At 37.6% G+C, this 26,428-nt stretch overlaps 1 protein-coding gene and 1 long non-coding RNA gene across 2 annotated transcripts in view; both read left to right on the top strand.

The window, feature by feature from the left end:
- The first annotated feature begins 265 nt into the window (after positions 1 to 265).
- On the top strand, positions 266 to 11,322 carry LOC103512311 (triadin-like). The gene is made up of 7 exons (XM_017445348.1): positions 266 to 527; positions 580 to 752; positions 1,442 to 1,937; positions 2,203 to 2,380; positions 4,479 to 4,581; positions 6,610 to 6,663; positions 11,212 to 11,322. The coding sequence occupies exons 1-7, from the start codon at positions 266 to 268 to the stop codon at positions 11,320 to 11,322; spliced, it is 1,377 nt and encodes a 458-aa protein (XP_017300837.1).
- A 3,058-nt stretch (positions 11,323 to 14,380) lies between these two features.
- The window catches only part of LOC113468704, a 13,105-nt gene continuing 1,057 nt past the window's right edge, over positions 14,381 to 26,428 (top strand). The window contains exons 1-2 of the long non-coding RNA XR_003392359.1: positions 14,381 to 14,538; positions 15,293 to 15,454. This is a non-coding gene — a long non-coding RNA (uncharacterized LOC113468704). The remainder of the gene's footprint in view (positions 14,539 to 15,292; positions 15,455 to 26,428) is intronic.

Genomic DNA, 26,428 nt, shown 5'->3' with positions numbered 1-26,428 from the left:
AAAATGTTACCTACTTACTTAACTTAAATTAATTGCTTGATTGTTGATCTTCAATTTTCAGAATTGCGAACATCCAAGTGAAAAACACATTTGGTTGAATTCTATTGATGGCAGACAACCATCATCATTCCTTCAACCTACATTGGAAAGTGATTTACATGAACTGCCAGCTATTGAAAAAATGATGTTGTATTCAGCTTGGTTCAAAAATAAAGATATCACAAAAGCTGTGGAGGACTTGGTTCATCTCCAGAATAATGCCACCATGCCTAAGAAAGCTAACAAAGATGAGACCAAGAAAGCAAAACCAGAACAAACCAGCAAAGAAGAGACCAAAAAAGCAAAACCAGAGCAAACCAGTAAAGAAGAGACCAAACAAGCAAAACCAGAGCAAACCAGTAAAGAAGAGACCAAACAAGCAAAACCAGAGCAAACCAGCAAAGAAGAGACCAAACAAGCAAAACCAGAGCAAACCAGCAAAGAAGAGACCAAAAAAGCAAGACCAGAGCAGACCAAGAGTGTCCCATGTAAGGAAGAAGTTTTTAGTGATGATGGATTGATTTCTCAGAAACGGGTAAGTTAAAGAGACCAAACAAGCAAAACCAGAGCAAACCAGTAAAGAAGAGACCAAACAAGCAAAACCAGAGCAAACCAGCAAAGAAGAGACCAAAAAAGCAAAACCAGAGCAGACCAAGAGTGTCCTATGTAAGGAAGAAGTTTTTAGTGATGATGGATTGATTTCTCAGAAACAGGTAAGTTAGATCCGCAGGCGGGCCCAAAAAGAAGCGGAATCGAAACGACAGTGTAGAGTCGTCCCCCATGAAGGTGAAAGGGAAGAAGAAGGAAGCCACACTGGTAGTGAAAAAGGGAACAAAAGATACGCCGTCCACTAGTGGTGCTAGTAAAACAGAGGATGTGAAGAGCACAGAAGATGGCAAACCAGGTTAGTATTTTTTTTTTCTTTTTTTATTATTATTATAGTCGAACCTCGATTGTATGTAAACCTTGATAGTAAGTATAAATCTCCATCTCCCTTCCCATGAAAATAGGAAACTTCGATATTGAGTAAATTAAAACCATAGCGTAGATTCTGATTTCGGAGCTCAGCATTTTAGCTCTAGAGTAAGTGGGTAATTCTCATTATACCGACCTCTATAGTAAGTAACTCTCTTTATATCGACCTCTATAGTAAGTAACTCTCTTTACCTCGGCCTCTATAGTAAGTCATTTGTTTGTGATCCATTGGTAAAATACAGTTCATTTTTTTCACACATATTTACGGGAATAAATCCCATTTTTACATTTACTTATTAATGGGAAAAAAATACAATAAAAACACTACATTAAACTAAAAAAAATTGTTGTTCTTATCTATTTGTTGGTGTGTGGTAGGACCAAGTCCAGAAGTTCCTCGATCAGCGACCAATTTAACCCTACCCAGATAGACCCCAATCCCCAGTTGTTTGCTTTCGAAGATACAGCCGCCGCTGTATTCAACCCATTGGAAGAGCTGGAAGATGCCATCAGCAATGTAAACAGCGAAACGGCATCCATCAGAACTTCGGACGAAGAAATGACTGATTCGGACAGTGAAACCGTGGATGAAGATAGTGATGAAGAAAGAGAAGATGAAAAGAAGTATGAGGGAGTAGATATAAATGAATTGGACAAGTTAATCGGACTAGATGTCAACAAAGCCAAGGAAATAAAAGAATTAGATGTCAACAAGTCCAAGGAAGTGACAGTCGACCCAGACATCAACAAGGGAGTATCCAACGAGGTGAAAGATGATGCAGATGTACCAAACATACATGAAGATGAAGTAACTGGAAGAGATACGAACGTAACCAATGAGCTTGCTGGAAAACATGATAATGACAGTGGCGAGAAAGATGAGAGTGTAAGTGAGCGAGAGATTGATGAAAAAGGATGCAGATGTACCAAACATACATGAAGATGAAGTAACTGGAAGAGATACGAACGTAACCAATGAGCTTGCTGGAAAACATGATAATGGCAGTGGCGAGAAAGATGAGAGTGTAAGTGAGCGAGAGATTGATGAAAAACTTTTTTTCACACATATTTACGGGAATAAATCCCATTTTTACATTTACTTATTAATGGGAAAAAATACAATAAAAACACTACATTAAACAAAACAAAAATTTTTTGTTCTTATCTATTTGTTGTTATTCTATCCAGTTGATGACAAAGTGGACAAGCCCCCCGTGGAGAAAGTAGCGCCCAAGAAGGGGAAACATCGGAAGGTCAAGTTCTCATGCGTGGAAAGCTACAACCGCTCCGGCATTGGCGCCTACAAGCCGCCTAGCTCGGCCTCTATTAAGGCCGCCCTCAAGAGGACTGGCGGCGGGACTAGAAAGTGAGTAATTTTTATGTGTTTATTCAGTTTTTTTTCACACATATTTACGGGAATAAATCCCATTTTTACATTTACTTATTAATGGGAAAAAATACAATAAAAACACTACATTAAACTAAAAAAAAAAAATTGTTGTTCTTATCTATTTGTTGTTATTCTATCCCCTGCAAGGGAGCTTTGCTCGGGACATTTGATGTGACGTCATCGCCTACGGGAGCGTATGCTGTGACGTCTACTTATTATGGCGGACCTAACTTGGCCTATCCTAGCACTGGTTACCCTTCTCCTGGTGTGATGCCACTTCCGAGATATCCCCCTGGTGTCCAACCAAACCATGCACCCTGTAATGGGTTCAAGAAAGAATACCTAGATTTGAAATCTGATGTTATTTTGTTTGTATCATATATTATGTTTGTAGGTGAGTAGGTCTAGTGAAAATATTCTAATATGTACATACCTAGTAGGTAAAATAAAAATAAATGTAAAGAGAAACATCTAAGGTATATTGTATAGTTAGGTATAGATATAGATAGGTAACACATATAACCTACCTATATGTGGTTTGCAATAAATTTGGATAGATAATTATTATTATAGCATTGATTTTTTATATGTAAGTAAATTAAATTGTTATTTAGAGTGGAGAGGACATCCCATATTACAAGTTAGACTTAGCTTAGGGACGTTTTCATTGTATATTCAAAAATGTAAAAATAAAGCATTAATCAATCAAAAAAAAAAAACTTGATTGTCTAACTGAGAGGCTGACTGCAGAGTCTTCTGAGGAGAAGGTCCTGTCTTTTCTATCTTTGACAAATTTGTGTACCTAGGTAGGTACTAACTAATCTATATGACTGGACACAGAATCTAAATATAGGTACTACTTACCATGCTCTAGGGAAAAAAACTGCATACAGACACAAAATCTTATGGTAGATGACTCATGTTACTTGGAACTGAGTTATGAACTAAACCGATTGCCAATCCCTTCAAAACTGCCTACAATGCACAATGAAATCATATGCAAGCTAGGATTTTTTAATCAGTCGGCTAGCACGCCTACGTCGCCTACGCTTATCACATATTGAACAAAGAAAAATGTTATCAACAGCAAATAATCAAACCCGTCGAAAACCGAGGCTACAGAAATCAAAAATCACTTCTACGAGTTCTACGTTCTACCTATCTTTTCATTCTTTTCTTTTATCTCTACTCGAAAACCGAGGCTACAGAAATCAAAAATCACTTCTACGAGTTCTACGTTCTACCTATCTTTTCATTCTTTTCTTTTATCTCTACTCTCATGTCCCTGAAGTTACAAACGTTGGTAGAAAAAAATCCAAAAATTATACAGGGTACGACAAAATCCCGACAATTTCGTTGGTAGAAGTTACCAACGAAAAGGTATAAAAGTCAATAATGAGGGAGAAAATATACAAAAAAAATCCCACATTTTATTAATTCCCACATGAAACCGGAGCATTTTTCAAAAGAAAAAAAAAAATCGCAGAGAAAAAGACAGGATAGGAGAAAACCAGCCCGAGAGTGAACGTTATCTGATGTTTAAGATCCGCCCGCTCATGCATCGAAAGCGCGACGTAGCGCTTAACTAGTCAAATGCGCTACCCCCCTAGCTGGTCAGGTTGTTTTTAACGATACTTAGTCTAAAGTTTTCCGCAGGGCCAGAAAAAAAAAAAAAGAAAAAAATCTGTAGTATTTATTTTATTTTTATTTTTATTTATTTTTTTTGAGGGAACTACAATGTAGGTAACAACGGGACATCCGTTTCAAATCCTGACTAAAAAGTGAGGCATAAAAGCCAGATAAATTAATTCGACGAAAGAGCAAGGCATAAAAGTCCCCTATTATTGAGCTAACTTCTGCCTCTCAGGGGGGAAAACAATTAGAATACAAAGGACCAGAAATATCAGAATAAATAGGTACTTATGCGCGCGCACCAGTCAAGGTAGTTAATTAAGCGAATTAATCTCATCATCTCTGCAATCAGGAGAACAGCATGTGTAATTTAATTCAATGAATGGACGAGCATGATTGCTCAATATTTGGTTAACCCTTTGTGATCTAATTCCCGATCAAGCTCGAAATCTGGCCAGCGCAGCACCAGCGCCACCAGCGGCCGTATTACGAAATCAAGGGGCGCGGTCAGCCCAGTGGTAACGCTCCAGCTTGTCATGCAAAAGGTCCCCGGTTCAATTACCAGAACTTACGGAAAAGTTGTATTTACCTTTCCGAAACCGATTCCGATGGCTTCCATACCAAAAGAGGAGAAACGAGCTTTCGAAGAGAAGAAGTTCCAAAGGAAAATACAGCCGAATATGCACTTGAATTTCGATTGCAAATGATTCAATAGGTTACCTAGGTACTTTCTTAAGGTCTCGTGTTGGCTCACTATCCAAGTGGGAAGTATTGTGTATTTGTGTGTCTCTTCTCGTCCATCTGATGAGAGACATGCTACGGGATGGGCATGCTACGACACAGACCAACAAGACTCAGTTTCATGGTTCAATTTTATTTATAGCTGCCCATAATGGACGTCATAATTACAGCAAATTATCGGTAAGTCACCAGATTACCCACTAATATCAGAGCATTAGCAATCAGCCTGTATAATTAGCCTAGGCTATAAAATTAGTCCAACAATGGAGAGAGGAAAAACAGTCTGTCCGGAAAAACAGTCATTTGAAGAAGAAGATCCCCTGGAAGTTAAACATAGGTAAGTACAAAATTCACATCTGTAGCTTTTTACTTTCCTTATCCTATAGGAAGGAAAGTAATGTAATCGGGTCAAATTTTCGATGGTCAGTTTTTAGTGCCAAAACACGTTTTGAGGTCCCTAGAGCCTAAATCCAAAGTTTCAGCCATTGGTCCGTGGGTGTGTCTGTGTGTCTGTCTGTCTGTCCGTCTGTAAACAAAATATCTCGAGAACGGTAAGAGCTAGAGACTTGAAATTTGGTATGTAGATGTCAAATGTGACAAGGATGCGACACGAAACTTTTGGTTGAGACCGGTGCAACGATTGGCGGCATTTTACCGCTTTTTGGCGGTATTCGGTGTAATTTAACAATATCTCGGGAACGGTATAAGCTAAAGACTTGAAATTTGGTATGTAGTTCACAAATGTGACAAGGATGCAATACAAAACATTTGGTTAAAATAGATGCTGCGGTTGGTCGGGAACGGTATAAGCTAAAGACTTGAAATTTGGTATGTAGTTCACAAATGTGACAAGGATGCAATACAAAACGTTTGGTTAAAATAGATGCTGCGGTTGGTGTTATTTTGACCGCTTTTTGGCGGGTTTCGACCGCTTTTTGGTAGTTTTAAGCCATATACTGACTAAACAGTTAGAAATATTGTAAATGTTACAACAGAACACCCAAATAAGCACCATTCAATAGGATAAGGAAAGTCGTGTGATGTTCACACCAGATTTTTTATCCGTCGTACCTTGGCCCCCAGGGCGTTGTACCTTGAACCCTAAGGATGTTGTACCTTGAACCCTAAGGATGTTGTACCTTGGACCCTAGATGTTTTGTACGGTGGACTCTAGGGGTGGGGTTTGTAACTGCTATGGTAACGTCTTATCCTCCCGAAATTGAAGAGAGAAGGAAGACAGGATAGGAGAAAGCCAGCTGTTCCGAGAACGAACATTATCCCTAATTAACTTCTCAACGACAACTGATTTGTTTACAAATCAAATTGCTATGAGCTCGTTGTGAAATTACGCATTAGATACATATTTTTCGGACCCGATAGGTGGCGCCAGTTACCAGAAAAGTCCAGGGGACCAAGGTACAACGGGGGCCAAGGTACGACTAGACACCCTACCCTCGGTTGAGAATCGCTGATCTACTTGTACAAAATTACCGTACAATACTCGAGTAATGCACGGTAATTTTTGCTGATAATTTTGTACGATAATTTTAATGCTTGCATCTGGCAACTGGCAACGTTGCAGTGTTTAGCCATTTTCATTTTCCAGCCTCCAGTTCTGGTAATTTTTGCTGATAATTTTGTACGATAATTTTAATGCTTGCATCTGGCAACTGGCAACGTTGCAGTGTTTAGCCATTTTCCAGCCAAAATCAGCGATCAGTGAGAATTTTTCATCTTTTATTTTTATCTTATCAGTTGTTATGTCTAGAAACACTGAAAAGGCAGTCTGTTTCATGCTAAATTTCTAAAGTTTTGTTCTTTTTAATACTCAGAAAATGTCTGCGACAACTTCTCCCGTGAAAATCAACGAAGAACGACGTAAACGGGTAAGCAATATTGTGTAAAGGAAACATTGAAATTGATCAAAAAGGTTAGCTTAGCCTAGTTACTGTAACACTGGTGGATTGGTGGATAAAAAAAACTCAATTTTTATCATTTCAAAAAATTTGGATCCTTTACTAGCCCAACCTTAATGTTTAGCTTCATATTTTTATAAAACTCGTTGAAAACTTGAAAATAAACAAAAAAGTGCGTCACCACAAAAAAAAGTGCACTATTGTTAACTTCTAGGTATACGTAGGGGCCAGCCAGCTTGTTAGAATCTACTGCCTATCAACATCGCCTAGTTACATAACTATTGTTAACTTCTAGGTATACGTAGGGGCCAGCCAGCTTGTTAGAATCTACTGCCTATCAACATCTCTCTCTTTTTTTAAGAGGTTTGACAGAGGGAACTGTAACTGCTATTGTCTTATCGTCCCGAAATCAAAGAGAGAAGGAAGACAGGATAGGAGAAATTCAGTCATTCCGAGAACAAACATCCCATCAGATAAAATCTGCCCCGGGCGGGAAGTGTTTAATCAAAACCTAGATCTAGGATTATCAAAAACATTATCCAAAAGTTTTTTTTTCAAAATAAGATTCACAACCGCTGCACCGGCTAGAGTTCCTATCAACATCTCTCTCTCTCTCTCTCTCTCTTTTTTTTTTTTAAGAGGTTTGACAGAGGGAACTGTAACTGCTATTGTCTTATCATCCCAAAATCAAAGAGAGAAGGAAGACAGGATAGGAGAAATTCAGCCGTTCCGAGAACAAACATCCCATCAGGATAAAATCTGCCCCGGGCGGGAAGTGTTTAATCAAAACCTAGATCTAGGATTATCAAAAACATTATACATAGAAAATGTTAACAAGATTTTCACCATCAGCTAAGATAAGTAATATGTTGTATTATCTATTAGGTTTATATTTACCTATATTTAATTTATTTTAAATATGTACCTAATCTTTCATTAATTATTATTATTGTACTCTACTATGTAATCTTTCATGTAAGTAATTGTAATATTTTTACGTTTGAAAGAATTTTTTTTTTTTTAAAGAGCTTACAAGGCAGATGTGGCTGCCTTGTAAGCACTGGAACATCTCTTCAGAACTCTGGAACATCTCTTCAGAAATATTTTGATTGAATAGGAGAAGAAATAGCCAGCTGTTAGGTATCCTTTGTTTTGCAAAATGGGTTTGTGCATATGACCAAGAAGTTGACAAGCACCACTTGAATATAATAGAAGATAGACAAAATGGGTTTGGTACGGTACCTATTCTGTCTACTTACCATTGGATTTCTAGAAATTTCTGTTCTGTCTGCTAAGTATTTCTCCTCATTGGAATAGATCATAGAGGTGACACCCTAACCAACAATAAAATCATTGGTACCATTGGTTCTTATTCTGTATTTTTATTCCAAAGCCACCACCTCTTTGTCTTGTTACTTTTGATTTTTATGTTTTTAACACAAAAGAGAATAATAATACGTAGAAGGTAGGGATACCTTATTGGCATACAAATATGTATAGCAATTTAGCAATATGAAAATAAATAATTGACTATATTGGTTCGCGGTTTTCTTTTCCATTACTGAGAGGAAGACCTAGGTGTTGAGGAAATAAAATTAATTTCTATTGTGATGGAAGAAACAGTTTAAGTTTTCCTCTTATCCCAGCATCATCATCATAAGGGGGCAACCAATACCAAAGGCTTCCTTTTGAAATTTTCTCGAGTGAGAAAATATGTAGTTGATCGCACACAAAAGAGACCATTGGTTCTTATTCTGTATTTTTATTCCAAAGCCACCACCTCTTTGTCTTGTTACTTTTGATTTTTATGTTTTTAATATCATCATCATTAGAATTGTGAACAACCTCTTTAGTTCCTCCGTCCTTTTTTTTCAATGGGGTTTAAAGCGACGAGGGTTTTACCCTCCTTTTAGCGACGAGATTTTTACCTTTAGACAACAAGCTACCCACACCTCCTCACATAAACCTCACCCAGCGTGAGTGCTGCCAGGAAAAAATCATCATCATTAGAATTGTGAACAACCTCTTTAGTTCCTCCGTCCTTTTTTTTCAATGGGGTTTAAAGCGACGAGGGTTTTACCCTCAATTTAGTGAGGAGGGTTTTACCCTCCTTTTAGCGACGAGATTTTTACCTTTCGACAACAAGCTACCCACACCTCCTCACATTAACCTCACCCAGCGTGAGTGCTGCCAGGAAAAGCAGGGCAATAGCCCAGGTGGTCACCCTTTCGGATACCAACCACGCGAATCGTTGCTTAGTTTTAGTGACCCATGGGGAACTGGTTTTTTCAACGTGCTATAAAAGCAGCTCTGTCCTAAAAAGACGCATATTATATCTGATCTTTTCAACAGAAATCCCTTTGGTCACCCTTTCGGATACCAACCACGCGAATCGTTGCTTAGTTTTAGTGACCCATGGGGAACTGGCTCTTTCAATGTGCTATAAAAGTAGCTCTGTCCTAAAAAAACGCATATTATATCTGATCTTTTCAACAGAAATCCCTAATCTGGTTCATACCTACCTATAAGGTAATATGCCTTGATTTTGTTTGACGAAGTTTATCTTTTACACTGAAGAAGGAAAATAATTGCAGCGACAGTAATAATTTACATTCAGATCTGACATTTACTCAGATCTTTGCAGTATTTCAGTCTCAACAACTCCAGTGAATACAAAATTTACGAACTTAGTGAACAAACTTACTAAATTGCCAATGTGGTGAATTTGCAGCCGATTTTACCCAAAAGTACGTGGAATTTCATCGCAGTTGAAAATCAGCAATAAAAAGATTGCTCTTAGGTATGTACATGGCTTTCTTTAGCTATTAAACTGATGTTTCTTTTGATGTTCAATAGTGAACAATGTAAACATTAAACACTATAACAGTTAGGTGTAGGTATCTCTCAAACAAAGAAAATAATAATTAATAGGATACCTATAAGGTAATATGCCTTGATTTTGTTTGACGAAGTTTATCTTTTACACTGAAGAAGGAAAATAATTGCAGCGACAGTAATAATTCACATTCAGATCTGACATTACTCAGATCTTTGCAGTATTTCAGTCTCAACAACTCCAGTGAATACAAAATTTACGAACTTAGTGAACAAACTTCCTAAATTGCCAGTCTGGTGAATTTGCTGCCGATTTTACCCAAAAGTACGTGGAATTTCATCGCAGCTGAAAATTAGCAATAAAAAGATTGCTCTTAGGTATGTACATGGCTTTCTTTAGCTATTAAACTGATGTTTCTTTTGATGTTCAACAGTGAACAATGTAAACATCAAACACTATAAACAGTTAGGTGTAAGTATATCTCTCTAACAAAGAAAATAATAATAAATAGGAGATGTGATAGATATGTGTAACATACTCCGAGTAAATTTAAAGAGGTGCCTCAATGTATGAAGTATAATTTTATTAGTACCTACCTACCTATGCTCTAAAATTCTAAATTAATGAACGCTCTGACTTGATATCAGAGATTTTATCTATTGGTAGGTACCTACCTACTTAGGTATGTACATGGCTTTCTTTAGCTATTAAACTGATGTTTCTTTTGATGTTCAATAGTGAACAATGTAAACATTAAACACTATAAACAGTTAGGTGTAGGTATCTCTCTAACAAAGAAAATGATAATACCTAAATAGGAGATGTGATAGATATGTGTAACATACTCCGAGTAAATTTAAAGAGGTGCCTCAATGTATGAAGTGTAATTTTATTAGTACCTAACCTATGCTCTGACTTGATATCAGAGATTTTATCTCTTGGTAGGTACCTACCTACCTATCAAATTTGTTAGCGGTACCTATTATAGAAGTTCAAGATCAGAACAAGAAGTTTGTTCTTGCAAAATTTTGGCATTGATAAAGTTAGACATTCTAGATACGTATACCTCTTCTCGCCTGGTAAACATTAGGGCGTGGGTTCGATCCCAGAGGCAGTTGGAATTTTATCCTCACTTATTTGAGAAATTGATCACATAATATTAAACCTCTAAAGATTATTAAGTGGTAGAGAATCTAGAGAACGTCTCCGGTGTTAACCTCGTTCAAGAATCTATTATCATTAGATTAATTAGTAGGTATTACAGACAGCTCCCATAGCGTAGTGGTCACTGCACTCGCCTTGCACGCGGAAGACCCGGGTTCGATTCCCGGCGGGGTCAATAAATTTGTATTAAGCAAATGATTGATTCCGTGTCTGGATGTTGCGGGGCCCACTCAGCCTCGTGAGGAAAATGAGTAGCTATGACATATAAATGCGCATAGCAACCGGTGCCAGCATGGTAGGGAGGAAAATGAGTAGCTATGGCATATAAATGCGCATAGCGACCGGTGCCAGCATGGTAGGTAAACATTGGATTTTAGGATTATTGAGATATTGGGAAAATCCTACAATGCTGCAGTGAGCACCAAAGTTGTGACATAATAACACAAAGAAACTGCATTTACATTTAGATTTAATTAGTATTACTTTATAATCATTTCTTTCTTTCTCTTTGCCTTCAGATTCAAGAGATGTTCCCCAACATGGATGGAGATGTTGTCAAATCTGTGTACGAAGTGAATCGAGGAAACAAGGATGCCACAGTGAACTCGTTGCTTCAGATGAGTGAATAATCTCGCACATTACTTCCACACATTCCTGGTCTAGGTGACACGGTGACATCTCAGTAGCCTTGATCCCGTGCCAGTGTCAATGTCACTCAGAATTAATTACTTTGGTGACACACTGTACTGTTGATTACTACTATGAATTACTGTCGCAGGGTGTTCCGGAATTTTTGCTTCCGTCTTGTGGCGGTTACGAATACGTATGTAAATGTACGAGATATTAAGGAACGCGGTAGCGCTCTGCCCCGCCAAGTCAAAATTTGACAGCTCTGAAAAAACTTCGGTACGAGAGAGCCAACAGGGAAACCGAAAACGGCAGGCGGCGCAGAGGGCGTCTTGAAGTCAACATGAATTTTTAGCTGGTATCTAAAAAGTTAAGAAATATTTTCGACATCCAGAAATGGAATGATACACCTATACGTTTTTTGCGGATACAATTACCTACCTACGAATTGGTGCATCCATTAATATGTGTAGGGTACTACCTCTCGCGCTTTGTTTTGTTCCGGACAGTTGGAAAAGATGAAATAATAACTTGTAGGACTCTTCTTGGAAGTGGTCCAAAAACCATTCTCCCAGGAATTGCAAACTCTCCAAATAATTAAAGAATTTAATTGTGTTAAGCTGTTAAGCATACTTAAATGCTTGTCACAATATTGTTCGAGACGATTTGTACCCTAATAAATACGCCTAGATAATTTTCATGCATTCCTGGTGTTTTTTGTCTTCTAATTTTCTTTCCAATTTGAAAGCTAAGACGTAACGTAACACGTAAGCTTTGAAATCCAAGAACTTCAAAATTTTAACAATAACACGTTTATTACTTTCCACTATTTTGTACTTCCCATTTGAATGTGTAGCGGGATTGGGTTTTAAATATAAAATATAACCTGCCTCAGTGGTGTAGTGGTCAAGACCATCGCCTAGCAATAAGGATGGCGTGGGTTCAATCCCAGTCGAGGTATGAAACCCTCAATGCTAAGGGCTGTAATAAAGGCACTCTTTGTTTCTTTCCAATTTGAAAGCTAAGACGTAACGTAACACGTAAGCTTTGAAATCCAAGAACTCCAAAATTTTAACAATAACACGTTTATTACTTTTCACTATTTTGTACTTCCCATTTGAATGTGTAGCGGGATTGGGTTTTAAATATAATATAACCTGCCTCAGTGGTGTAGTGGTCAAGACCATCGCCTAGCAATAAGGAGAGCGTGGGTTCAATCCCAGTCGAGGTATGAAACCCTCAATGCTAAGGGCTGTAATAAAGGCACTCTTTAGTCCTTTTCGAGCAGTATAGATAAGCACTATTATTATTTTTATGTACGAATTTTCCCCTTGTACCAATCGAACTTTGGAAAAATAGATCTTTACAACAGAATATTTGTATTGTTGCACATTGCATACCCACGTAATTATCAGGCGATCATACAAATGCACACCTTTTCGCGATTGATGTTAAAATATGGGATGTTCATATTGATGTTTTGGTTTATTTGAAATTTTTTAACTCAAATCAAAATTAAGAATAAAAATGAAATAATAAGTACGGTTAATTTTTATTTATTTTAAATCCATGTGTTTTCTTTTACTGTGTTCATCGGTCCCATGAAAAAACAATTACAAATACTTTATTTAGACTGGGACTGTCTATTTAGACCGCCAGCGTAGGACTGACAAGTCCCTGCCAGCAGGTTCTGGACAGAAACAGTTCAGTGTAACAGACTAACTGAAAATTTTCTTATTCTTGGGTTCCCCCTATTACATAAGGAGTAAGAAGTTCTAAAAGCCTCACAATTCTAAGGCCAGCCACTCGCTGTCAGGTATACTGTTCATCGGTCCCATGAAAAAACAATTACAAATACTTTATTTAGACTGGGACTGTCTATTTAGACCGCCAGCGTAGGACTGACAAGTACCTGCCAGCAGGTTCTGGACAAAAACAGTTCAGCGTAACAGACTAACCAAAAATTTTCTTATTCTTGGGTTCCCCCTATTACATAAGGAGTGAGAAGTTCTAAAAGCCTCACAATTCTAAGGCCAGCCACTCGCTGTCAGGTATAGCTGATAGTGAGTGGCTGGCCTAAGCAATGTAGGTACAGACAAAAGTAAAATCATCTATTTATACGTACAACAACAATAATAAGGGGGCAACCAATACCAAAGGCTTCCTTTTGAAATTTTCTCGAGTGAGAAAATATGTAGTTGATCGCACACAAAAGAGAATAATATTGATGATACTCCCCTGTGTCAACAAATTTCTCTTTTATTTGTGAACCGTTACCAAATAAGCAAGTGAATAGTTGATCCCATGTGATTTTTCAAGCCGAATCGAATGGTGAAACTTTTAGAACTTCCGACTTACAGTTGAGAAGTTGCGGGTTCGATACTCCCCTGTGTCAACAAATTTCCCTTTTATTACATTTTTTTTTTATTTTCTATTTCTTTTCAAATACCTACGTATTCTGCAAATGTAATAGAAAGTCGTGTGATGTTCACATTAGATTTTTTTTCATACTTTACATTACATGATTCCTTATTACACGGGGAGTATTTTAAGATAGAAAATTTTTGGACTTAGAAAAATTAAAAAAAAGTTCAATTTTGGACACTTTTTAATGATCCCTCATTACATGGGGAGTATTTCAAGATAGGAAATTTTCAACCAAAAATTGGCCGCCGCAGGCGGCTCAGGCTCGGGACTTTGAAAATTTTTATTATTATTATTATTATTATTTTCAAATACCTACGTATTTCGTAAATGTAATAGAAAGTCGTGTGATGTTCACACCAGATTTTATTTTAGGAAAGCTATATGTACTGAAATATTACTTCCTTTTCTTACCATGTTTCACAGAATACCAGGCCTAGAAACTCTTTGTCAATTTTCCAGTTACTACACACTACGAGGTAGTTAAGTAATCCTAAATTTATTAATTACCTTTTATTATCATATGCGCTGACAACGCTGTAAATTAATAATAACTGTTTACACTTCTACACCAGTTAGTAGCTAAGGGATATTTAGTTGTAGTAAATAGTTACCCACCTATACGGTATGCGTGAAAGAAGTCCATTATCTCGCCAGATTTTAATATTTATCTCGCCAGATTTTAATATTTTTTCAGCAAAAAGTGGTCAACACCATGCAACTCGTAAGATAAGTTTTTAATGGAAAGATAATGGATTTTGGTTTCAGAAATCTTTTGGTGTCGTGTGTGTGGTGTAAGTTTTTGCGATTTTTTAATTAAAATTTCTTAAATTGTAGCATAATATAGTGTGAATTTGTACCCAATTGTATTACCGACATACCTAATATATATTTTGACCAACTGGTCCAACTACCAAGCTTCTAATACTTACGTACCTACCTACCTAAAATTTTGTTCAAATGATAGCGTGGGCCAAAATTCCAATCCCTTCCAGTGTCATGAAGGGGGAAACACATGAAGACTGGTTCCCGCTCAGTGGGAAGCAGGGGGAGGATAAGGAGGGAATGATAAATCTAGTCTTGAGTTACACGGTAAGTTTTTTTTTACTACTAGAAAACAGTATTTCTTACCTAGAGATAACCAAATACCCACTTTATGCTGCTAAGGTTAATTGGGGTGAAAATCACCTTATCATGAAGTGTAACTACCAAGATTTTACTGTCCCAAAAGTGAAGAGAGAAGGAAGACAGGATACGAGAAAACCAGTCGTTCCGAGAACGAATGTTACCTATCCATTTGCGATTTTTTTTAATTAAAATTTCTTAAATTGTAGCATAATATAGTGTGAATTTGTACCTAATTGTATTACCGACATACCTAATATTTTGACCAACTGGTCCAACTACCTAGCTTCTAATACTTACGTATTACCTACCTACCTAAAATTTTGTTCAAATAGGTCATTATCAGTGAATTAGGTAATTAGCAGTGAAATGGGCAATGAATCTTATAAGTGCAAATAATACCCATCACCTTTGTTCAAATAGGTCATTAGCAGTGAATTAAGTAATTAGCAGTGAAATGGGCGATGAATCTAACTAAGTGCGAATGATACCCATCACTCAGATGTAAATACATCCCTAATATCTACCTACCTATTTTCGGATGTACGGTTTTAGGACGCCAAAATCTCAACTCAAGGACCCAAGGTAAGCGACTTTTTATTTATGCTTTACCGACTTTTCAGCTAATTCAGCTTTACGAACGTATAGGGTTCCTTACTGTATACCGCTGTGGGTTCAAGGAATTTAAGTTGTAAGTACCTACATACCTACGTACATGTAGGTATACCTACTTATTAGCGAGACCAAAATAAGTTTAAAGATTTAAGAATTGCACCCGATTATTTCAAAGGGATTTTAATCAGCCATGATGGCCTTACTAAACGAACCACGCTCGAGGTTGCGTAACGTCAATGATCTGACGAGATCTGCTTTTAATCAAGATCTCAAGAATTCGAACTTAAGGGAGCAAAATCTTTGTTTACGACTTCAAGTAAGACCTGTATGACTTTTTTATGTGTTAAAAAAAAGTCGTTTAAGTTAAACACAGATAAAATGAGACAAATAATATAAAAAGGTATGTACATATTTATATAACTGCATCACCTACATACATATGTACCTACACAGTCATTTACGTGTATAAGTTTAAAGATTTAAGAATTGCACCCGATTATTTCAAAGGGATTTTAATCAGCCATGATGGCCTTACTAAACGAACCACGCTCGAAGTTGCATAACGTCAATGATCTGACTGGATCTGCTTTTAATCAAGATCCAAGATCTCAAGAATTCGAACTTAAGGGAGCAAAATCTTTGTTTACAACTTCAAGTAAGACCTGTATGACTTTTTTATGTGTTAAAAAAAAGTCGTTTAAGTTAAACACAGATAAAATGAGACAAATAATATAAAAAGGTATGTACATATTTATATAACTGCATCACCTACATACATACCTACACAGTCATTTACGTGTAGTTTGAAAAGTTACACTCATAATTTTACCACGTTTTGCAAGTAGGTTGCGTAACGTCAATGATCTGACGAGATCTGCTTTTAATCAAGATCTCAAGAATTCGAACTTAAGGGAGCAAAATCTTTGTTTACAACTTCAAGTAAGACCTTTATGACTTTTTTTATGTTTAAGTTAAACACAGATAGAATGAGACAAATAATATAAAAAGGTATGTACATATTTATATAACTGCCTACATACATACCTACACAGTCATTTACGTGCAGTTTGAAAAGTTACACTCATAATTTTACCACGTTTTGCAAGCTGTCAGATTGAACTTTCATATCACGGTCAACCCCATTTAGGTTACAATTGATCTGTCTGCAAGAAAATACCAAATATATTACTGATAAGAAACTGCTTTACTGACGTTAAGCCAAAGTTAATCCGTTGTAAAGTGTTGTTTTTATTCAGATTTGCATGGTCTTTCACTTCTGATGGCCCTAATCCAAAGGTATAACTTAACTATAGGTCTGTAGGTATAAAATCTGGATAGGTACATTCCTATTATGTACTTATAGGTACTACTATTTGGTGTTTGGCAACTTACCTACTTACCGCCCGCGCCAGGGGCGAACTTTATCCTAAACTTTAAACAGATAAGCTTCATTGAACGGCTGGCTTTATCCTATCCTGCCCTCCTCTCTCTTCGATTTCATTCGAGACAAGATCTGTCTGCAAGAAAATACCAAATATATTACTGATAAGAAACTGCTTTACTGACGTTAAGCCAAAGTTAATCCGTTGTAAAGTGTTATTTTTATTCTGATTTGCATGGTCTTTCACTTCTGATGGCCCTAATCCAAAGGTATAACTTAACTATTGGTCTGTATAAAATCTGGATAGAATAGAATAGAATATACCCTGCTTATACGGCCAGAATGAGACTGAAAAGTCCCTTTACTCCCGCAGTCTAAGCAAGGTCTCATGTATTTGGTACAATATTTTCAAAAATAAATTACAATTTATTTAAATAGACCCTTGCTTAAATTGAAAAAAAAGGAAAAAAAAATACATATACCTATACCTATAATACTAAAACTGAAAAGGAGAGCAAGAGAAAGAGAAGGAGAAGATGTAAAAGTAATAGCAAAGATTTGTGAAGTCATGGTCGGTGAAGTCATGGAAGGATAGGTACATTCCTATTAATAATATGTACTTAGGTACTATTTGGTGTTTGGCAACTTACCTACTTACCGCCCGCGCAAGGGGCGAACTTTATCCTAAGCTTTAAACAGATAAGCTTCATTGAACGGCTGGCTTTATCCTATCCTGCCCTCCTCTCTCTTCGATTTCGAGTTTCGAGACATTAATATACCTACCTCCGTTCTTACTGTTTCCTGTATCAAATCTCTGTAAAATTTGTAAAAAAAAAAAGAAAAAAACACACACAGGCTGGCTTTATCCTATCCTGCCCTCCTCTCTCTTCGATTTCGAGTTTCGAGACATTAATATACCTACCTCCGTTCTTACTGTTTCCTGTATCAAATCTCTGTAAAATTTGTAAAAAAAAAAAAAAAGAAAAAAACACACACACATCTGCGATAATTTGTTTATTTCTACGAATCTGCGTATAACAATTTGTTTTTGTCTGAGTAATTCGCTAGACAAATAAACAAAGGGACATACTGGGACGGATTACTGCCTAGGTGACACGGTGACATCTCAGTAGCCTTGATCCCGTGCCAGTGTCAATGTCACTCAGAATTAATTACTTTGGTGACACACTGTACGGTTGATTACTACTATGAATTACTGTCGCAGGGTGTTCCGGAATTTCTGCTTCCGTCTTGTGGCGGTTACGAATACGTATGTAAATGTACGAGATATTAAGGAACGCGGTAGTCCTCTGCCTCGCCAAGTCAAAATTTGACAGCTCTGGAAAGACTTTGGTACGAGAGAGCCAACAGGGAAGCCGAAAACGACAAGCGGCGCAGAGGGCGTCTTGAAGTCAACATGAATTTTTAGCTGGTATCAAAAAAGTTAAGAAATATTTTCAACATTCATACACCTATACGGTTTTTGTGGATACAATTAGACAATTACCTACCTACGAATTGGTGCATCCACTAATATATGTAGGTACCTACCTCTGTGCCTAAACAATAATTACCTACAATTTCTACAAAAATTACAACTCCGCCTCATAGGAGTACCTTCCTTACCTCTATTACCTACAAATTACAATACACACTGTTGTTCCGCAAAGTTCCATTTCCATTTCAACCACGTACCTACCAAGTATACCAAATTTTGTCTTATTTTTTTACGAGTTGTCACTTGAATAGAGATGAGCAAGTACCCCCATAAGTACCTAATTATAAGCAATACGAGGAACCTATACTTCCATTAACCACATTAAGGTAATGGTTATCAATAATAATAAGACATTAAGAACGTCTGCAAGAGCTTTACTCAACTTTTCATTATTTTTGTCGCGGTCTACAGTGTGAACCACTTTTGAGTGTGCCAAACATTAAGGGGGCCGCAGTTCAAAATAACGTTAGTAAGGGTCCCTCTTGAGAGTTGGAGAACGCAAGTTAGGCACTGTTGAGTATGGTTTGTAACTGGATTGGTCCCGAGGTCAAAAAGTTTGATCATATTTTGCGGGCATTTATGTAGTATCCGCTCCCATGACAAAGGGCCGCACAAAAAAGTTAAGCGGCCCACACAGAAAAGGTTATCGGGCCGAACAGAGAAGTTTGGCGGGCCGCAGGTTGAGTATGACTGTTCCAGCCTCTACAGAACATTACCAATAGTGAGTGAGTAATGACAATGAGGTGAATGAGGTATTTATTCTTAGATCACATGGTTCTTGTTCTTTCCTAATTACATAGAGAAATATCAAGCTAGGTATTGTTGTTTTTCGCATTGTTTTGAATCTATCATTCACTCATCCTTGAGTCAAAATTAAAGCAAGAAACAGACTGCATCAAATCCTGTGAATTGTTCTACCTCCCACTAGTCTCAACTATAGGGGGCGAGCAACAACCTTGCTGATCTAGTGAACCCAGTGACGGTTTGGAAAATAAATAGAAACTGCCAGACTAGTTACCTTGGAGGGTAGCGAGCTTGCCAAGCCCTAGGTCGCGGGTTTGATTTCCACCCAGGGTGAACTTTCCCCTAAACAGATATAAGGTTCGATAGATGGATATCACAAGCCTACGCCCTACTTACCCTCGAAGGTAGTGCGCCTATGTTGTAAGAGTTAGGTCGCGGGTTCGATTCTCACCCGGGGCAAACTTTATACTAAAGAAATTAGGTTCGTTCTCGGACCGGTGGCCTGTCCTCCTTCTCTCTTCGATTTCGTTACGATGGGACTTCGATTGTCACAGTTCTCTCTATCAAACCTCTCTGGGCATATACCTGGAATCTTGGATACCTTTGACCTGTGACATGAAAATTTTAGTACCTACCTAGGTATCTCTGGATCTGAAGATTCCATAGAGGATCGTCACTGAGTAGAGAATTAACATAGTCTTAACGACATCATTACATCGTCACAGTAATAATCTTAATATACGAGTACATTATTAGGTACATCACTTACCTAGACATCATTATTCTCGCATATCCCACAGTTTATTTCAAAATCTCTAAACCCGTTACCCGTATGAGTTTAAGTACCTATCTGTGTGACTCAGAATTAGCAGAATAATGACTATAATGAGTAATGAGAGATTGAAAGCTATTTATTATACAATACGGATTATGTGTAATGGCTGTACCTAATTCTGATGATACCTTCATGCACTAGGTAATTACTTCGGAGAAATAGATACCAGCATCGAAAAAATCTGGTGTGAACTTTAATCTAGAGCAGGGATTCCCAGACTGTGGTCGTCCGCGGACCACCTTGTTGTCTGCGAGATGGTTTCAAGTGGTCTCAAAAGAAGGAAATGATTCCAATCTTTCAAAGCGATTTACTAAGTGTACCTACACAATTACACAGATCTTCCAAAATTGGTGCGGAAGTCTATTGACCTCATGTAAACTTACACCGAAGCGAATACAATAGTCCGTCCCTTATACCTTTTTATTACTATTGTAATAATAAAGGAAGGACGGACTAAAAATCTGGTGTGAACATTAATCTAGATCAGGGATTCCCAAACTGTGGTCGTCCGCGGACCACCTTGTGGTCTGCGAGAAGGTTTCAAGTGGTCTCAAAAGAAGAAAATGATTCCAATCTTTCAAAGCGATTTACCTAAGTGTACACAATTACAAAGATCTTCCAAAATTGGTGCGGAAGTCTATTAACTTCATGTAAACTTCCACACGCCTATCTAAATAGCTTAATACCCATTATAAAACTCATATTATGCAGTACCTACGAACGAATAGGTAGGTATAAGATAAAGTCATAAAAAACCTACCAATAAACCTAGGTATATAGGTATTGAACATAAGGAAAACCAATATGTAGTTACCTACATAGGTATGATGTAAGTTATTAGTTATTACATTTACATATATAGGAAAATAGAGGATGTAAGAACGTTTATCCATTATAAAACTCATATTATGCAGTACCTACGAACGAATAGGTAGGTATAAGATTAAGTCATAAAAAACCTACCAATAAACCTATAATACGAGTGTATTGAACGTAAGGAAAACCAATATGTAGTTAGCTACATAGGGATGATGTAAGTTATTAGTTATTACATTTACATATATAGGAAAATAGAGGATGTAAGAACGTTTATGAGTATTTCGAGAGAAGGCGCTCCCAAAATTACTATCAGATGGCAGTGTTCATAATTCAGGTCAATATACCTCGATGATAAAGGATTTCCTGTAAAATGATAACAGTTTTTGTGTCCTGTTTACCTCAACATATGTCCCGCCCCGCAGCCCCCCTGGCGCGAGGGGGCCCCCGGGCTTGTAGGGGCACCGTAGGGACATTTAGGGGCACCTTACACTTAAAGGATTTCCTGTAAAATGATAACAGTTTTTGTGTCCTGTTTACCTTAACATATGTCCCGCCCCGCAGCCCCCCTGGCGCGAGGGGCCCCTCGGGCTTGTAGGGGCCCGTAGGGACATTTAGGGGCACCTTACACCTCCACTGGTTTACAGATAAGAGACGAAGGGCTTGTAGGGGCCCCGAAGGGACATTTAGGGGCACCTTACACCTCCACTGGTTTACAGATAAGAGACGAAGTACTGATATGTACCGTACATTGATTATTATGCTAACACACTTTGTGGACTTTTTTTTTTTATCGTGGGTTGTAAATTGCATAGATGAGTCTGTTATCTTCTCATGGGTACCTAGACTTTGTATAGGGCGGAGTGGATAGAAGTGAGATTCTAGCCGAATAATTTCAGCTCGACTTTCGAGCCGCACAGTTGAGCTCGACTTAATTTACCTTCAAGCTAACACACTTTGTGGACTTTTTTTTTTTATCGTGGGTTGTAAATTGCATAGATGAGTCTGTTATCTTCTCATGGGTACCTATACTTTATATAGGGCGGAGTGGATAGAAGTGAGATTCTAGCCGAATAATTTCAGCTCGACTTAGAGATTCGAGCCGCACAGTTGAGCTCGACTTAATTTACCTTCACAAGTAGAGGTACGAAAGCCGCGGTTTTGTGAAACAGCGAGATAAGAACGGTTTAAAATTGGTAGCCTTTTTGCTTTTTGTGATACACTAATAAAGACAAAGATTACGTACATTTAAGCTTTTCGTTAAAATATTTAAAAGTGTGAAGTTTTATAATAACTAATAACCCCATCTATTGAAGTACAAACAGGAAAAATGACCTGAGAAAGCCAACTCTTCCAAGTAGTACTTGGCAAGTACCGCCCTAAGCCTTTGTCTGTCAGTTCGTTTATCCTTAGCCTTACAGAAAAATACATCATAGAATGGCTATATCTTGCATTCTCATCCAAAAGATAAAACAATAAGGAAAGTAAAAAAGGGCGTGTCCTTCATTTGACTTTCGGTTTCTTGAACAAATCCTTTCTGAAAAATTAAAACTGAAACTTCAGGCCGCGTGTTTCATATCAGTGTGCTTTATTTTTTGCTGAAGGAAAAGTTAGCAAGTCAGCATTTAAACACATCTGAAAATGCGATACGAGTCGTGCAGCACTGACAGGACTCAATAGGACGGCATTTGGTTGGTGACCCTGGACACGTAAAGTAAGTAAGCAAGTCAGCATTTAAAAATTACCTATTCGTCGGGTATAGAGACTTCAACTTTTGGACTTACGAGTATTTAATTAAGGGATATAATGGGAGTTGGCACCAAATATTTTGATTCCAGGAGACATACTGTGGTGGCGTAAGTGAATCAAAGTTTATCTTGTAAAAGTTTTTTTTTTCAAGAAGTTTGATAGAAGAAACACAAGGAACTATAACCGCTGGGGTAGGTACCTACCCTAGTTGGTAAAAGACATTAGGTAATTTACATTACAAAAATAAGTAGTGTCAGAACAGATACCTAAGCTAATAAATCTAAAGAAGTAAAAAAAATATTTTTGGACTGTGTGAAAGAAAATGAATATGAAAAGATAATTTATTTAGTGACTTGGAAAAAATCTTCGTTCTCTATTTCTACAAAAATTACAACTCCGCCTCATAGGAGTACCTTCCTTACCTCTATTACCTACAAATTACAATACACACTGTTGTTCCGCAAAGTTCCATTTCCATTTCAACCACGTACCTACCAAGTACCAAATTTTGTCTTATTTTTTTACGAGTTGTCACTTGAATAGAGATGAGCAAGTACCCCCATAAGTACCTAATTATAAGCAATAAAAGGAACCTACACTTCCATTAACCACATTAAGGTAATGGTTATCAATAATAATAAGACATTAAGAACGTCTGCAACAGCTTTACTCAACTTTTCATTATTTTTGTCGCGGTCTACAGTGTGAACCACTTTTGAGTGTGCCAAACTTTAAGGGGGCCGCAGTTTAAAATAACGTTAGTAAGGGTCCATCTTGAGAGCTGAAGAACGCAAGTTAGGCACTGTTGAGTATGGTTTGTAACTGGATTGGTCTCGAGGTCAAAAAAGGTTGATAATATTTTGCGGGCATTTATGTAGTATCCGCTCCCATGACATAGAATGACAAGGGTCGCACAGAAAAGTTAAGCGACCCACACAGAAAAGGTTATCGGGCCGAACAGAGAAGTTTGGCGGGCCGCAGGTTGAGTATGACTGTTCCAACCTCTACATAGAACATTACCAATAGTGAGTGAGTAATGACAATGAGGTATTCTTAGATCACATGGTTCTTGTTCTTCCTAATTACATAGAGAAATATCAAGCTAGGTATTCTTGTTTTTCGCATTGTTTTGGATTTATCATTCACTCATCCTTGAGTCAAAATTAAAGCAAGAAACAGACTGAATCAAATCCTGTGAATTGTTCTACCTCCCACTAGTCTCAACTATAGGGGGCGGGCAACAACCTTGCTGATCTAGTGAACCCAGTGACGGCTTGGAAAATAGATAGAAACTACCAGACTAGTTACCTTGGAGGGTAGCGAGCTTGCCAAGCCCTAGGTCACGGGTTCGATTCCCATATACGGTTTGAATTTACACGTAACCTTCTTTCATTAGGTTAATGATACATTCATTGAACCTAATAGACTTAATAAAGAATATGTATACCGTATACCTACTCCAGACCTAATAAAGAATATGTATACCTACTCCTACTAATGTAGGTACTTTTACTTTCCTTGTTCCACATTTTATTCTATTCTAAACGGCTCTCTCTCCGTTATAATTCGATTCTCACCCGGGGCAAACTTTATACTAAAGAAATTAGGTTCGTTCTCGGACCGGTGGCCTGTCCTCCTTCTCTCTTCGATTTCGTTACGATGGGACTTCGATTGTCACAGTTCTCTCTATCAAACCTCTCTGGGCATATACCTGGAATCTTGGATACCTTTGACCTGTGACATGAAAATTTTAGTACCTACCTAGGTATCTCTGGATCTGAAGATTCCATAGAGGATCGTCACTGAGTAGAGAATTAACATAGTCTTAACGACATCATTACGTTATAATGTGTGTTATAAAGGTGTTATTAACTTGACATTTGACCTGTCGGGGTTATTCGACCTCTCGCGCTTTGTTTTGTTCCGGACAGTTGGAAAAGATGAAATAATAACTTGTAGGACTCTTCTTGGAAGTGGTCCAAAAACAATTCTCCCAGGAATTGCAAACTCTCCAGATAATTAAAGAATTTTAACTGTGTCTTAAATGCTTGTCACAATATTATCCCCTAATGAATACGCCTAGATAATTTTCATTCCGTTATAATGTGTTATAAAGGTGTTATTAACTTGACATTTGACCTGTCGGGGTTATTCGACCTCTCGCGCTTTGTTTTGTTCCGGACCGTTGAAAAAGATGAAATAATAACTTGTAGGACTCTTCTTGGAAGTGGTCCAAAAACAATTCTCCCAGGAATTGCGAACTCTCCAGATAATTAAAGAATTTTAACTGTATCTTAAATGCTTGTCACATCAATATTGTCCCCTAATGAATACGCCTAGATAATTTTCGTTACTTGACCTGGACTCAAACGACCAACCCCCAGATGAGAAGTTTAACGCGTTAACCACTACACCACTGAGATTGGTCAAAGAATTATAAATGTAGGTACACAATGGATGTTATAAGTAGGTAGGCATACCACGCGAAATTCACAAGACAAAAGTAATGCGCGAAGATCCCAGGCAAAGATGTAAAGATCATATCAATAGGTGACTGGTCAAAGTAACTGGTGTTAGCAACCCATCTTTGTTAAAGCAACAATTGACCACACAAAAAAGAAGAGAAAAAACCTTTACAGATCTTATCTTTAATCACACAACAATGACAATTTTCATTACTTGACCTGGACTCAAACGACCAACCCCCAGATGAGAAGTTTAACGCGTTAACCACTACACCACTGAGATTGGTCAAAGAATTATAAATGTAGGTACACAATGGATGTTATAAGTAGGTAGGCATACCACGCGAAATTCACAAGACAAAAGTAATGCGCGAAGATCCCAGGCAAAGATGTAAAGATCATATCAATAGGTGACTGGTCAAAGTAACTGGTGTTAGCAACCCATCTTTGTTAAAGCAACAATTGACCACACAAAAAAGAAGAGAAAAAACCTTAACAGATCTTATCTTTAATCACACAACAATGACTATGTAAATGTATTTTGCATAAAAATGTGATTAGTTGATTAGTGGTAAGTATAGATACTCGTGGTATATTGGCATAAATAATACTAACCCGGTCTTGTCTTATTATATTGCAGGAGTTGAAACAAATCTACAAGTTTACAAGGCCATCCGTACCACATGACCCATGGTCCTCAATCATATAGGTGAATGAAATACAGATACCATGCTAATAGTACGAGTCTATTAGAATACATGAAGAACCTCTGTCAGGGTCAAAACCTAGGTGGAAGGTGATACATTGCTTGAAGGTTTTCCTGATAAAAAAATCATGAGGGCAACGAGACCTCATTCATGTGGTAGTCTATTTTGTGACTGCGAGTATTCTACGGGATCGTGTATTAAATTATATTCCAAAATAAATCCAACCAAACCCGCGCCAGATAAATGCAAAGACGCCAAGAAACAAATTGTGAAACGAGACGAACTGAACAAGCAGTACGATAATTATCAGAAAATCTTGTTAAATCAGTATTACCAAAGTAAACCATGCGCGTCGACGTTCAATAAAAATTCGACATCCGTGAATCCGAAACGAAAATCCAACCAAGTTCCTAACAATAGAAATAGACTTTCGAGTGACCGGATAAGTTTCAGTAAAACCAACGCTAAAAAAGTTTCGTTTGGTGAGCGAAATGACAACATAAATACAAGAGGAATTAAACTAAGTGACACGCTACGAAGATCGCGTAAAAGTGACAATAATCCGCGCAAAAGTAACACCGGGAGTGAAAACAAAACCACATACATTCGGCTGAGTACAATATGGAAAACCAAAGACAACTTCAGCGCCGGGGACTTTATAAACCACTTGCTTTACAGAGGCTGGTTATGTCAGTCGCAAGTCTCCCCTCTCAACAATGTTCAGCCTATTTCTCAGCTTCGTTTTCAAA

The sequence above is a fragment of the Diaphorina citri genome, unplaced genomic scaffold (assembly GCF_000475195.1).
Source record: "Diaphorina citri unplaced genomic scaffold, Diaci psyllid genome assembly version 1.1 scaffold821, whole genome shotgun sequence".
Taxonomy (NCBI): domain Eukaryota; kingdom Metazoa; phylum Arthropoda; class Insecta; order Hemiptera; family Psyllidae; genus Diaphorina; species Diaphorina citri.
This window is presented reverse-complemented; position numbering and strand designations above follow the sequence as displayed.

Bases quoted from the DNA above. Each gene is read 5' to 3' on its own strand.
- LOC103512311 (XM_017445348.1), top strand. From the start codon at position 266: ATGCCTAAGAAAGCTAACAAAGATGAGACCAAGAAAGCAAAACCAGAA. The intron at 528-579 runs GTAAGGAAGAAG...GAAACGGGTAAG, and splicing joins GCAGACCAAGAGTGTCCCAT to TTAAAGAGACCAAACAAGCA. The intron at 753-1,441 runs GTAAGTTAGATC...AACCCTACCCAG, and splicing joins GATTGATTTCTCAGAAACAG to ATAGACCCCAATCCCCAGTT.